This window comes from Folsomia candida, unplaced genomic scaffold (assembly GCF_002217175.1).
Source record: "Folsomia candida strain VU population unplaced genomic scaffold, ASM221717v1 Fcan01_Sc002, whole genome shotgun sequence".
Taxonomy (NCBI): Eukaryota; Metazoa; Arthropoda; class Collembola; order Entomobryomorpha; family Isotomidae; genus Folsomia; species Folsomia candida.
The window spans coordinates 10,725,983-10,740,695 of record NW_019091194.1 but is presented as its reverse complement, the minus strand read 5'-3'; the positions used below and the strand labels follow the sequence as shown (position 1 = coordinate 10,740,695).

General features: G+C 37.0%; 3 protein-coding genes across 3 annotated transcripts; all 3 read left to right on the top strand.

Annotated features, from left to right (window-relative positions):
* Positions 1-65: 65 nt before the first annotated feature.
* Positions 66-5,377, top strand: LOC118434359 (proteoglycan 4-like). Its single transcript, XM_035847663.1, has 4 exons — positions 66-981; positions 1,047-1,320; positions 1,402-1,780; positions 1,853-5,377. The coding sequence occupies exons 1-4, from the start codon at positions 807-809 to the stop codon at positions 5,273-5,275; spliced, it is 4,251 nt and encodes a 1,416-aa protein (XP_035703556.1). The 5' UTR covers positions 66-806; the 3' UTR covers positions 5,276-5,377.
* Positions 5,378-7,775: 2,398 nt separating this feature from the next.
* LOC110842624 (uncharacterized protein DDB_G0290301) lies at positions 7,776-11,774 on the top strand. The gene is made up of 4 exons (XM_022088390.2): positions 7,776-8,097; positions 8,184-8,463; positions 8,831-9,119; positions 9,198-11,774. Exons 1-4 carry the CDS (start codon positions 8,043-8,045, stop codon positions 11,679-11,681), a joined length of 3,108 nt encoding a protein of 1,035 aa, XP_021944082.1. The 5' UTR covers positions 7,776-8,042; the 3' UTR covers positions 11,682-11,774.
* Positions 11,775-12,419: 645 nt separating this feature from the next.
* LOC118434347 (cysteine-rich secretory protein LCCL domain-containing 2-like) lies at positions 12,420-13,777 on the top strand. Its single transcript, XM_035847635.1, has 6 exons — positions 12,420-12,498; positions 12,659-12,749; positions 12,823-12,862; positions 12,918-13,023; positions 13,095-13,215; positions 13,276-13,777. Exons 1-6 carry the CDS (start codon positions 12,420-12,422, stop codon positions 13,775-13,777), a joined length of 939 nt encoding a protein of 312 aa, XP_035703528.1.
* Positions 13,778-14,713: the final 936 nt, after the last annotated feature.

Genomic DNA, 14,713 nt, shown 5'->3' with positions numbered 1-14,713 from the left:
GATTAGTCATGCAAGGAATTTGTTACCACAATATCATATCAACTTAATCGACTACAAATAAGTGCTACTGGGAATAAGTTAATGTTCTTATCTAGTCATGCTAACTCATAGTTAGAAAGTACTTAATACAAAATACTTGTTAGAAGCTCACATATTCAGTTTCACTTTTGCTCATCCTCCTGACCGGGTTTCATAGTCGTCGTCGTCATCGAGTCGTCCTGTCCCATTCTACGCTTCATTTAGTAAACTTATATTGACAGAGTAGCAAATTATATTCAGCTAGAAATGCATACGACTATTAAGGTTGGGGTGGAAAATTATAAGGATGTTACCACTTCCACCCATGAGAATGAACAAAATTATATTCACACTCACTCGGTGAGTATAGCTCAGGAAACAGGTTTCAAACGTGCTTACCATTTTTTCTCTTAGCGTCCCCTTCTTGACTCGGTCAGTAGTGCGATATGTTGTCGACGTAAGATGTGCAAAGACTTAACTTAACCCCCAAACATATAGTAATCTTTGCGTGAAAAGTGATGTGTCCAAACTGGTGATGATCTTGACCCAACTGGTAAATCAGGATTTTAAAAGATTACAACTATTAGCGTTGCAATCTTGAAACGAGGAGTGGGTTTTGTGGATTTCGTAAAAAATCATTTCAGTTTCATTTTCAAAAGTGACAACCTTCATAATTTGAATTGAACAGCGCAGTGCACAAGTTAAATAAATATATTTACCTACCCTGACAATTATTATTTAACGTTAATGGCTCCCGGGGGTGCATTAGTGTGGAATAAGTTATAACTATGAACTTGTTAAAATCTTGCCAAAATTCAGCATGTTGGCGAATGTTAACATTAACATTAAAAGTTTGTAGTATTTTCATACTTGTTCAAAATGTGAATCCTGTCCAAGGAGTTTTTAGTGTCAATAAGGCCAGGGGATTGGATGTTAAGCTGAGTCTAGTCATTTTATTTTCAGGTATTGCATATTAAATTTCACCAGCATCATGAAAACTGACTAATTGCTGTTCAATTTCTCCACAGCCACAAGTTACCTTAGCTCTAATGGGGCGACGATTCTGGAACATGGGAAACGACGTCCACAAATTGAGTCATCCCAAGAATTTTCAGAGGAAATTCTTACAGTTCGACCAAGAGTGTTGAGACGTCGATTTGGGAGGCAGATGAGCATGCTGGCTCCTGCTCTTCAAACGATGGGCTGTCTTCCCAAATTTTTTTGCGGAATGACATCGAAAGCACCTTCAGAATCCACTTCCACGCTTAATGATTTAGCATATTTGATCAAATTTGCAATGGTGTAAGTGTCAAATTTTTCATCAAAATAAGTCTTAAATCATAGAATGAAAAGTAATAATAATTTAAAAACGATATTACAAAGTGACGATCATTTGGAGGATTCTTCTGAAAACAAAGGAAAAGATGCTTTAAATTCAGAAAGTGATTCAGATGAAGTCGAAAAACAGAAGCAAGATCAAAGATTCGAACATTTGGCGGAGGAACAGTTGATTATGGACGACCCAGAATATCTCAATTTTATTTGGAAAGATATGAAAAAGAAAATTAAGAGCAAATTTAAAGATGGAAAAATTGATGAAGCCATTTTAAACCAAATGATGTCGGATATTGAATCAGAATCAAATGCAAAACGTCCATATCAACCACCAAGCTTATTCTCGGGTCTAAAAAGTCTCCTGAGGTTTGGAAGGAGTACAGATCATAAACGATTAAATTCGAGATTGTCTAAATCATTTTGGGATGTAAGTTTTTATTTTCATATAAATTTTAAAAACTTTAAATAACTATTTAATAAAAAATTTTGGATCATGTAGACGGATGAATTTGATGAGCAAATGAAATTAGCAGCCCGAATTGGCCAAACCTCAGACTCTCGTAAAGATGACCAGTGCACATCCACCTTCAACTTGTGTCCGTACACAATTAAACAAATGAAAAGAATGGTAACTGGTGATAAAACGGAACCAGAAGATGAAACGAACAATAAACCTACGTTGCCTCCTTGGTATGAAAATTCTGAACCACAGCTTCGTCGCACAACCCCAAATCCAATTTCGCAGGCAATTTATATCATAAATCCTGAGAACATGGATGGACAAAGACCTTCTCCACCATCAAAAATTCCACCCCCACAAATCCCAAAACTCACAACTACCACAACAATTAGGCCACGACAAACGTCCACTACAATAAAATCTCACATTAGAAAACAGTTTTTAGGAGGTGGTATAAGGGAACCTGAGGATGATGAAAGTGGATTTGACAATCCAAGCATAACGTACAATAAAAATATTATCCCACCATCGAGTGATGTCAAAGTTATAAAAATCCAGGAGCAAGCAACATCATCTGAAGAAGAAGACGCCGAAGAACATTTAAAGAAAATACCACCAAAATTTAAATCCACTATGAAGACCCAAGTGACAAAATTAGGAAATAAAAAGGTCCATCCGACGGAGAATTTAAAGGAGAAAAGTGATGAAATATCTTCAGAAGAGGACGAAGTAAAAACAAAATTGCCTCATAAAATTCAAAAAACTAAAATAGGCCTTCCACGTCCAAAGTACAGCATAAAGCATAAATATCGCAATCGACCTCTTAGCACAGAGCAAGGGAAGGATCCAACCCAGAGCAAAAAGAAACAAGTTATTGCCCAATCTTCAGAGGAATCTTCAAAAGAATCAAATAAACGTACCAATTCTGAGGAGAGTGATGAAACTGTAAAACCGTCTGCACCCACAAAAAGCTCGGAAGAAGAAGGTTCTGAAGAAAAACCAAAAGAGGTACAAATTGCAGAAAAATTGAGATTAAATTCAAAACAGCCAGAAAAATATAAATTGAAAAATAGACCAAAAAATAAATTGGAATTTAAACAAGTTCAAGATTCGGATGAATCAGTTGAAAATCAACAAGATGAAGATGAACGAAATAAAATGAAAGAAATCGAAAAAAGTTCGGAAGAAAGGAATAAATTTGCCGATAGCTCAGAAGAAAAGGTGAATGGGTCGGATAATAAAGTTTCTAATTCACAAGAAGAACAAGATTCAATTGAACAGTCACAACATCCAAAACCATCCATGCATCCAATCAAATATTCATATTACGACAAAAATGGGGAGCAAATTATTACACAAAAACCGAAACCGACAAGTGGTGGGATACTTGGTTCTTTATTTGGAGGAAATAAGAAAAAATCTCATCACGTTCACGCCAGCGCAAATCATAAGAAACCAGACACACAAAACCAAAGCTCTGAATTAACTGTCAAATCTTCTGAAGAAAACGAAGAAGAAAAAACAAGTTCAACTCAAAAAGATGAAGATGAATCATCGGAAGAAATTAAACCAACGCCACTTTTACCATCGTCAACAAGTCCTCCAACAACTCTTGGAACAACAACGACTGTAGAACCAACTAAAAAATCTAAAAAAGATATAAACAAACCCGTGATTATAGATCCTAGCAAAAGTAAACCTTTAAAAACACAATCCTCCAAATTTCCAAACCTTCCACGATTTCCTCACCCAACGGGCACTCGCACCGAGTCTCCAACAACTAAACCACCCTCGACGACTACGCCCACCAGTCGTAAGGATAACGACGAAGAGTATGAAGATACAAACAGTACCGAAGTTGAGGATGAGGAAAAATCCATAGAAGCTGACTCCAGTTCCAGTAAAGAACACCTCGATAAAACTGCAGAGAGCAAGGAATCGTCTGAAGAAGATCCAAATCATGTCAAAAACATATTTACAAAAGGGTCAATTTCATCTTTGGGTGAAAGCACGGATGATGAAAAGAGACCAGAAATCCCACCACCACCTCCACCACCCATCGCTAATTGGAAACCTATCAATACGAACGAAACAAAGACTAATTTCAAAAATATTACCAAATCTCCAAATGCACAAGCTACGTTAAGCACGCCTACTCAGCAGAGCACTGGTGGTGAGAGTGATGAGAAAGCAGGATCTGAAGAAGCGGAGAATGACTCTGAAGAGGGCGTGGTTGTGGATGGAGTTTTATCCAAAGAATTAATCGACGATGAAGACAATTCAAGTGAAGAGGACAAAAAAATAAAAGTCCCAAATAAGAAACATGAAGATGACGAGGCTGACAATAAAGAACCATTAATCGTGCCTGCGGAGGACGATATTCCAGAATTAGGCGATGATGTTATAACTTTATATCCAAAGCCTGAATTTCCATCACAAACTTCCACTTTTGGCAGATTACCTGCACCCGCTTTGGCCCCCGTTTCCAATTTCAATCAGGTTAACGAGATTAAAGTGCCCATGGTCCCACCCACCATCAAAGACGGTAATAACGACCCAACTAAAACGGCAAGCACAGTAATCGACGCTGCTGAACCGAATACAAAAGCGGTGCCTAATGCGGCCAGTCCGGCGGCTGCTTCTCCTGGTGGAGGATTGCCTGGTGGTGGGTTGCCTGGTGGTGGATCTCCACCAGGTGGGAGGGGACCTGGACGATTGCCAAATCCTGGGGGTGGTAATAGGATGCCTGGTGGGAACAATAGACCCGGAACTGGAAATAGTAACAATGGAGCTGGTGGTGAAGAATCGTCAGAAGAGGAAGTTGGAAAATCTTCGGAAGAAGACAAAACGTCAGAAGAAGAGGAAGAAGAAGATGATGATGGGAAGAATGAAAGATCAAATCTTGGTAGTAAAAAGAACCAACTAAAATCGTCAAAATTATTAAATCAGACTACAACCCCATCGCCCACTGTTGGATCGTCCGACGTATATCCACCACTCCCACCAATTTACAAGTGGAAATCTCAACCCACGTTAATGACCCGTTTAATGAAGCCTAAAACTGCAAAACCCACTTTACGACTCCCGAAACCATCCACCACTAAAGATACGTTTTATTCCAAACCATTAAGTCCAATGCTTGTTCAATATTTGAGAGAAACGTATGGAAATTCGTACGTCGTACCTCCAAGAAAACTAACGACGACAACGACACAAAAACCAAAAGTAATAAAAAAGAAGAAAGAACCTGAAAATAGTTTTAAGAAAACTTTTGAAAATACACAAAGTATTGGAAATCAAGCATCGGATGTTATTCAATTAGACGAATTTGAGCATGTTGATAATGAGTTTAATCGGAGGTTAGGAATTCCCGGAGGGTCTAAAACCTCTAAAACAACAAAAAGAAGACGACGAAGGCCAGTACCGCCAGTTTTTGGAAAAATTATCACACTTCAAGGGTGACATTATTCGTTTCGTTATTGGTTGCCTGCATAACTCGAAATTTATTTATTTGTATTTATTTATTTATATCATTTGAATAATAAATAACATAATTTATGATAAGTCCGTGGAACTTTCTTTTCCTTAAAAAATTGACCACATTTAAACCACGCCTCAAACCCACAATCAAATTATAAGAATTATGCACTCAACACAAAGTTGATCATCCACAAGGATGGAAGGAAACAGGTAAAATGTGCAGAAGATCTCGTAAGCTCATCCAATGTCAAGTCATTTGTCGTACAATAATCCAACACATTTTTTACAAAACTTTCTAACATTTAGACCACCTTGCACTAATGCAGGCAGTGGGTCTCATATGAAAATTTAATCATGATGAATGATGACTACGAGTAGCGTATGAGGAGAATTATTTGGTTCTGACTTACCACTTGTGATGCGTCGTCGTGTGATAATTTTCTTATTCACACGACGCCTCCGTTCAAAGGAAAGCTTTGCCTGACATCCGCCCTCACTCATTCTCGCTTTTCATTTCTTCATAATTGCGGATTAATTATCGTCACTTAGACATTCTGCACATCCACGTGTGCGTGGCCTAATTGTCCACCTTTTGCATATAATGTTTCCTGGATGGTAAATTCAATTTCAGTGAAATTTAAGAATTGCCATGATTTTATTCCAAATTGTCAAAATATTTTTGCAAAAAAGATTATTACGCGAAATTTTGGAACTTCCTCAAAATTCCTGAAAATACATTCTCATTCTTTGCGTCATTATTCTCATTTACATTGAATATTCAGCCATTCCAAAGTTTGAGGTTTTCTCTGAAAAAGAGAATCCGACGGTGTACAGGTCGTTTCTTGTTTCTTGGAGTACCGTCCAGACATCTGTTAATATCGAATATAGAATATCGTCACCCCGTCGACGCAATGTACAAAGTACAATTTCCGAATGTCATACTGAAATCGATTTAAAATTCTACAAACTGCTGTCAGGTCAAACTGATTGCATTGATGAAAACGTGAGATAATGGGTAAGTTTGCAGAGTTTAAGAGCAACATAAAAGAAAAAAAAACGCTAAATGACCAGCGACTTATCATATTGGCATTTTGCAACTTTTCCATATATTTTATTTATAATAACATTCGAACGATTTTATAAAGCAGAGAATGAATGAAATTATAGTAATTTTTTCGGTGAAGTCTTTACTGAACTGATTTACTTTATACTCGTGGCATCATTTTCGTGTTAAATGATACATCACGCGAGAGATTATTGCCTACTGGTTGTAGTACCCAGTTTATTCTCCCTGTCTTCACGTTAATTGATCTCACAATTGATCTCACAATTGAGATTAATGCAAGGAGGAGGTTGTATCGCATGCATTGTAAGATCGTAGGCCTAGTTAACCTTCAAGATTACTCTATTTGCCTTCAATTACTTTATCAAAAGTTTGGTAATCCAAAGTATGTAGTTGTAGGTCAAATTAGGTTAGTTAATATTTCTTCTTTCGTAATCTCGTCTTTTAAACTAGATCTGTGAGGAATTAAAACCGTGTGAAGATTGAATGCAATGTTTTAAAAGGAGCATTTTTAAATTTTGAATTTTTACTGGTGGGTGAAGAATTTAATCCGAGGGGTTTCAGCTTTATATGCACTCATATCGTTTAATTAAACAAGAATCTCCGGTAAAATCATATCTTTGTTCGTTCACACTTTTTCTTCTTAATAAGTACAAAAAACATTGAGATCAATAATTTTTTTATTGAGCAGTATACTTGACCCATCCTGGATTAAAGTGAGCATATAATTTAGTTAAAGCATTATTTGCATGCAATTTTTTTGAATTCTCGAGTAGATAGAAAGTACTTTTTCTACGATATTTAATGATATGCACTTGTTGCAACCGCAGAATTGCAAAACCAGAAACTTAAAAAAATGATTACCACGAGTATTAACATCATTATGTTTTATACAGATAATAACTATTGATCTGAACAAAGTCGTTGTCAGCCCAGTAACAACGTTAAGAAAATAAGCATGTCTCACTGTCTAGGATATATTCAAGGACTTACTTATGCTGTTGGCAATTTTTATATACGGATAAAGAAGGTTTGACAATTTTTTTTAAAAACGAAGATGAGCAAGCGACTGAGTGCCCTCAATTCTCAAATCATACACATGTACATACATGCAGTTGGTTGGTTTTCGGTTGCAGTGCATCTATGTACCTGTTAATGAAATGAAGCGAATTTCTTTTCTTTCCAACATATCTCGCATCACTGAAACTTACTCTTCGCCATTGCATGCTCGTTAGCGTATATAAAATACAAGCCGATGCCTTATTGTTAAGTTACGTACCACTTTGTTGTGTCGATGAAAAACAACCAACGCTGTAAAAAAAATGATGTGAAGATGATAACTTTTAAATCTAACAAAACATAGCAATGCAATGGTGCATTTTATATAAAGATAATCACACCGTTCAAACTGCATTGCAGTTATGAAGATTGGCAATAGTAACTTTATTCACGGTTTGTTGGGCTGTATGTATGTACACACATCCTTCACCCATACGTAGTTTAAACCTGATTTAAAGTCAATTTTTGAATTTGCAAGCCGTAAACAGTTGTTGATTGATATTCATCCGGACCATTTCCCGAGAGATTGTTGATATATTTGGTGTTTTTGTCTCATTTTGCTCGAGTTGTATGGTTTTTGTATTGTTTATTAAAACTTGTGATAATTAGGGAAACTATAAAATTGACATGAAGACCCAGTCTCTCCTGGGCTTTATAGCACTCTTTGTGATTTTTGTTCATTGTGAGTCGTTTTTTCAAATTTTTTGATTTTATAAACGATATATTATAGTAAAAATTGCTGACTAAAAATTATCTTGGTCTTTGCAGTATCAAATGGATCAGTCATTCCACAGGAGGAGGAGGAAGTTGAACCCAATGAAAAATCCACAACGGAAATAAAACCGATTAAAAAAATTCTGCAACTGCAAAAGAAAAAATCTCCGCCGCTTTATGAAAAGCGTGTTAAAAAGGGTCCAAAGAATAAGCTTAAAATTTCAGATTTGAGACCATGTATTTCTAAAGCGTTTTGCGAAGTAAATTCAATAACGGAGGAACCAACCTATGAAACCACCAAGGAATTTTATCACATTTTAAATCGACTCAAAAAGTAAGATATTGATTTTTTATAAATTTCCAGTTTATTTACTGTCTTGGTTTACATTTCGCAACTTCAATGAAGAAGAAACTAGTCCGGTTCTTAACATTTCGTTTCTGCCAATTGTAAACGAGTTACCCAACTTTTAATTTTGATTGATAACTGTAAATAATGCAAAGTGAGGATGCTAGTCTACACGATCGTACACATAAAGTTGCCTCTGACCGATATTTTCATACCGGTTGACGAATTATTTTATTTCATTGATTCGGAATTTTATGAAGTTAAAGATTTAGTTTAATGATGATCTCAATCTAATTAATTGCATAGTTGTTTAAACGTATATAAGAAGTATAATATGCAATTTTGGTACGCTCAGGTTCATCGATATTGAACAAAGAGATGACAACGGGTCAGGGTCAGCCGAGGACTCAGGTTCCAGTGAGGAATCAAATGAGAATGTTCCAGACCACAGACCTGGAAATTACTACAGACACGGAAAATCTTTGGATGATATTGATTTAAAATTGAAAAAGAAAACGAAGAAAAAATTCAAGAAATCAAAAAATGGGACAGAGTTGGGTACTACAAAACCAGCAAAAGTTTACACCCCAGCCCAGCTTGAACAAAGAGCATTCGTCGATAGGAAAAAGCAAGAATTAAATGTGGTAAGTTTTTTAAAAGATTTTACTCGGTGCATTTACTGAGCATGATTTTATAAAATATAAATCAATATTTAAACGCAGGTGGATGACTTGGCAGCTCTTATAAAAATTTCTGCTGAAATTGGTCAAGCCCTAAAAAGTCCACGCAGATGTCGAAGCCTGTTTAAAAAATGTGCCATGTCATATGATCAAATCATTCGAATTTTCAATCGAACTCAATCCGTAGAATCTTCTGATCCCGTCCCATTAAATCCACCATCAACCACCCCAATTGAACCATTTCTAGTGGATTTCTCTGCAGCGGCCGCTTCTAATAACAACGACGATTCTCCATCTTCAATTCCAGCAGAACAAGCCACAAAAGTGGTTGAGCAGGAAGACGACAATGTTTCAGATGGAGATCGAAATCGAAATAAAAAATCCAGGACAGATTTCAGCGAAGAGGATCTCGACGAGTATAATACAGACTCTGACTTGGAACCAGTGAAAACCTACTCGCTCTTTTCATCGCCGCAAATTGATAAGAACAATAACGATGATGCTGATACGGCCAACAGAGAGCGAGAGGATGCAATTGTGGATGAAGCATTTCAAAAGTTTGAAAAAGTATTCCCATCAACGGCCGGAAAATCGAAATATAACAAGAAACAGGAAAGCACAATTAGCAACAAAGTTCGTCAACCAGTGCGACAACAGCCTGCATCATCGGAAGAAGAGGAATCAAATGAAAGCTTCAGTGGAAGTGCAGAAAGGCCAAATAACCAACAACAGTCAGATTATGCACATCGATCATCCTCGGAAATTGATAACCAAGATACTGAAGAAGTAGAAATGGAAGTTCCAGAAAAGAAAGTCAAAACTAAACCTAGCTCTCAAGTTGTTAAAGAAAATGCGGAAATTGCAGGCGAAGTGGATGAAACTGAGGATGATAGCGATGCGGAAATACCATCATCTGAAATTGGGAAAAAACCAGAAGATGAAACTGCAATTGTAAATAAACCGGCTGGAGTTGAAATTGAATCGTCCTCTGAAGAAGCGAGTGAAGAGGACCATCCAAAGAAAAATAACAATAAAATTCAAAACGTGCAAGCAGAATTGTACACGAGAGATGATGAGAATGATGGTTTCAACACGTACGGATTTTATCCACAAGTTCGTCCAACGTTTACAAAACCCATAACAAAATCTGTAAAATCTAAAGGAAAGAAACGAAAGGGGAACAAAAAAGGACAAAAAGGAGAAAAACCTCAAAATGATCAAAACTCTTCGGAAGAAGAACGGCCCGATGCAGAAAAATTTATGCCACCTCATGGCTCCCAGTTCTACCAAGCACTGCAACAAGTTAATGACGGAAAAGGAGGAGACGTCATTCCTGGAAAAAGTTACAATAAAAATAAGAAATCTAAACGCAAACAAATTGGAAGCGAACCTGAAAGATATCAAGATTATGATGGGAAACCGGGGTATTCGAATTATGGAGGGGAGGGGCAACAGGAATATGGAGGGTATGGACCACCACAAACCGAGGATCAAGGACCCCCATCTATTTTTCAAAGCATTATGGGATGGTTTTCTCGTGGGAGCAAATCCACGCAAGGGGTCGACGAAGGACAGTATCAAGGCGGAGGAAGCTATTTTGGTGGAAATAAAGAACACCAACCATATCGAGAACCGTATTCTAACAAGCCTGGAAAATATCCAAGTTCAGGATCCGGACAAGATGGACAGGATGGATATGGCCCAGGACGTTACCCTTCAAGGGAGCCACACTCTGCAAACAACGACCGATATCCATCCCCAAGTAGACAACCAACTCGAGGAAGATATCCTCAGCCACCACGACCCCAAGGCAGAGGGGACGAATCCTCAGAAGAGGAGGAGGAGGATGAAGAGGAAGAAGACGACCACCAAGTTCAACCTAGTAAACGAGAAGTCCAGCACCAAAAGAGACGACACCCTTCACAATCTAGCAAATCACATGACTTATCATCAAGTTTGACCGTGTCTGGACCACCACCTCCATTAGTAATTGTCCCTCACGGTCAAGAGCCAGATTATCCTCTCAGCCAAAGAAATCCTACGAAAAATAGCAGTACAAAATCTAAACAACAACAAAAACCAAAGCAGAAGGAGGAAAACTCTGACGAAAGTAAAGAAACGTCATCGGAAGAAGTGCAACCGAAATCAAAATCTCAGTCAAAGAAATCTCCACATAAAAAACAATCGAAACCAGATGATGATAAAATATTTTCTGGTATTTTTGCATCCGCTGCAGAAATCGATAAGCAAAATGTTCGAGAGAAGGAACACGATGATCGAGAGAATGCAAGTCTGCTCCTTAGCACGTTTGATTCCATAACCAATACATTTTCAACATCGGCGGATAAGATAACCGACTGGTCTGAGGAGGACAATCCAAAGAAGAAAATTAACGTGGCGTCACTTGCCAGTAATCAACAGAAAGGAAAGTATAGAGTAAATAAAAATAAAACCAAGCACACCAATTTACCCGTCTCGTTAGAGGTTGATAAAAACGAATCCGAAGAAGAGGAAGAAGACAAATAGTTACGTATTCACCTATTTATTAAGTTATTATTTATTTATTTTTGTAGTGAAATTTCAACTCAATAAATTTGCATTTTATTGCATTGACCTTCACATTCATGGAATTATTGTTCATTGTTTACCGGTTAAATGCACACATTTTTTAATGTCCCAAATTTGAAGTCATCCATACAAACATTTATAGGTGACTCCTTTTTTCTAAGGTGAAGTAAAAAAGGCATTCTAGTAATACAACATAGCACATGAGGATAAAATGTTTTAAATCATTTTTCATATTCGGTAACTGAAAAAAATGAAAATTCATAATGGCTTTTATCTAAAAAAAACAAAAAATAAAAACGGTTGGTTGAAAAATCGTATACACGAAAATTGTGGGCATTATGTGGCAACTACATTTTTATAAGAATTAGTACACATAGGCAATGTTCACATAATGCATATTGGCATTAAGCTGGATTTAGCCGAACCTAAGATCTTTTACTTTTTCATGTGTAATTTTCACGCACTTGTTCCCACTGCAGTTGTTTAAAAACAATGCACGTTGTTCACAAAACGTTGTAATTCTCTGACATGTGGACTGAATTGGCATTTTCAAAGTTTCTTCAATTGCTAATAATTTTTCATTTTATCGAAAACTCATTTGCATATATAAATCCACCTCCTTCTCCTTCAAGCAAAGGTTTATACTTTTTAGGCGAAAATTCTCAGGATGGAATGTTAACCATTTCTTCTACACCTATGTCTACGCACCCACCAGATGAACTGTTTAATCCAACAGAAACTGAACAAAAGTTGGATTTAGACTCACAAAATTTAGGTGATTTCGGAAAAGACAAAGATCATCTCGTTTACAAAAGAGAAATAAAATCGGAACGAAATGATAACTTTTTGGATTGGGTGAATCATAAATCATTAATGTATAAGGTAAATTTTACAAAAAAAACATGCAATTATTCTCATTTATTTAAATTAATTAGCATGGATCACACAGATAAGGTATGAAAATTTAACTGGGTCCCCACCCACTGAATGGCTTAAGGAAATTGTCCGGTTTCATAATGTTCTTCGGTATGCGGGTTTCAAAATACAAATTATGGGTATTAATTTATGAGTAAGTATTATTTGCAATTTCTTATAATAGAAAGCGACATGGATCACAAAAGGTGGAATTTGATTATGAGGTGACTAAATACAAATATTCTTTAAACGCCATGGTCAATTTCATGTCATTTCCAGATTGCATATGAAGCACATTTGTGGGCACTGGAACTCGCAAAGAAAGCAATAAAAAAACGAAAAATTATTCTGGAAAATGGATTGCCAAATAATAATAAAAAACTTGGTAATTGCTGCAGTGGATATAATTTAAGTTCATAGTTATTTGTATAAAGCAGCATTGCAATTTTATTGCAGGAGAGAATTTAGGAGCCAGACAAAGCAAAATGCGATTACAACTCTTGGATCTTCCTGGCAGTTTTCCCGTACGGGTTTGGTACTCGGAAATTAGGAAACATGACTGGGAGAAAAATTACTGGTTAAGAAAATAACCTAAGAAAAATTTAAATCACAATTAAATTTCCTATGCAATGCGTAGGCAATGGGACTCTGGTCACTTTACTCAACTAATTTGGGGTGCAACCAAACGAATTGGGTGTGGCCGTGTTGTAACAGAGGAATTATGCGAATCTGGAAAAATAGTATTACCCTCAATCTTTTTTGTCGTTTGTCGATATTGGCCAGCGGGGAATTGGCTTCATAAACACGCGTACGAGGAACATGTGCATCCCCCAAAGGATGGAAAATCACATAACGAAATTCCCGATTTTACAAAATACTGTCCAATAAAGTCAAAGCCATGCTCGAGACCAGTGCTCTGTTGTCCGACTGGCAAAACTAGGAGTGAATTTAACGGAAGTAGTAGTTGCGAGATAACGCCGAAAAAAATAGTTGGAAGAGGCTTTAAAAAATTAACAACACCTATTCCGACGACAACTTCGACTCCCATTCCGCCAACCCCCGCACCACCGCCACCCCCACCCGTGCGAAGAGTACATTTTGAACCACCAAAACGTGGAAGGGCAATTAGGCACAAATAACTAGACCGTCGTGACTAATAAAATACGATTTTATTCCGAAAATAAAACTTTCTATATTCTTTTACAATGTATCATCATCAAGTAATAGCTGATATATTTACTTGAAACATAACGTGTCAGCTTCCATGTAAATACACTTCACATTTTTCAACCCTATTGACGCACGCTACACCATTGAATATTACGGATGATAAATTCATACATCCAACGCTTAAGTCTGCCCAGCAGATCTCTCGTTAATAAGGTTTTAGTGGTCAAAACCAAGTGCTATTTATTTTGCAAAAAAGGTTAGAGTCGTTTAACCACTTTCCATTAAATTCCTTAACTGATGACTAGGCAGGTGGCTGACTTTTTGGTCAAACGCTGTGCCAATGAAAGGAAAGTGGGTCTCCCTGCAACCTCTCATTAAAAGTCCACTTTAGTTTTCAATGCTTTCCAACCCCCCATGAAAATAATGGTTGAATGTGCTTAGTTAGCTTGCATGGCATCGTCATACTCAGAGTTAATCTTCCATCCGCGTTTAATTTTTACACTTGATAGGTGCTTGTGTCTGAAACAACGGAAATTTGTCATTTTTGATCATTAAATTTCGTTGGGTGTGGACTCATTTTTTTCGGAATTTCACGCAGAAATATAGTGTCAATCCCACATTACGTGCATTATTCAGTCACACAGATTAGTATGTGCTGTGCATTTTGCCAGTGTGAAGTGGTTGCAGGAAGTTGTGACCATTGATTTGGCAGTGTTGTTGCGCCATGGAAGTGAAGCGTCGGAAAACCCTGTTGGCTTCACTGCCGTGCGAAATGCTCCGCTTAGCTAAAACTGTGATGGTGTTTCTCACGAGTTTGAATACATTATTCAGAAAAGATTTAAAATGCACGGCTATTTTAATTGGATTTGGACTCGCTTCGGGTATGTTTTAAGTATTTATTATTT

Bases quoted from the DNA above. Each gene is read 5' to 3' on its own strand.
- LOC118434347 (XM_035847635.1), top strand. From the start codon at position 12,420: ATGTCTACGCACCCACCAGATGAACTGTTTAATCCAACAGAAACTGAA. The intron at 12,750-12,822 runs GTATGCGGGTTT...TTCTTATAATAG, and splicing joins CGGTTTCATAATGTTCTTCG to AAAGCGACATGGATCACAAA. The intron at 13,024-13,094 runs GTAATTGCTGCA...ATTTTATTGCAG, and splicing joins AAATAATAATAAAAAACTTG to GAGAGAATTTAGGAGCCAGA.
- LOC118434359 (XM_035847663.1), top strand. From the start codon at position 807: ATGAACTTGTTAAAATCTTGCCAAAATTCAGCATGTTGGCGAATGTTA. The intron at 1,321-1,401 runs GTAAGTGTCAAA...GATATTACAAAG, and splicing joins TTGATCAAATTTGCAATGGT to TGACGATCATTTGGAGGATT. The intron at 1,781-1,852 runs GTAAGTTTTTAT...TGGATCATGTAG, and splicing joins TGTCTAAATCATTTTGGGAT to ACGGATGAATTTGATGAGCA.
- LOC110842624 (XM_022088390.2), top strand. From the start codon at position 8,043: ATGAAGACCCAGTCTCTCCTGGGCTTTATAGCACTCTTTGTGATTTTT. The intron at 8,098-8,183 runs GTGAGTCGTTTT...TGGTCTTTGCAG, and splicing joins CTTTGTGATTTTTGTTCATT to TATCAAATGGATCAGTCATT. The intron at 8,464-8,830 runs GTAAGATATTGA...TGGTACGCTCAG, and splicing joins ATTTTAAATCGACTCAAAAA to GTTCATCGATATTGAACAAA.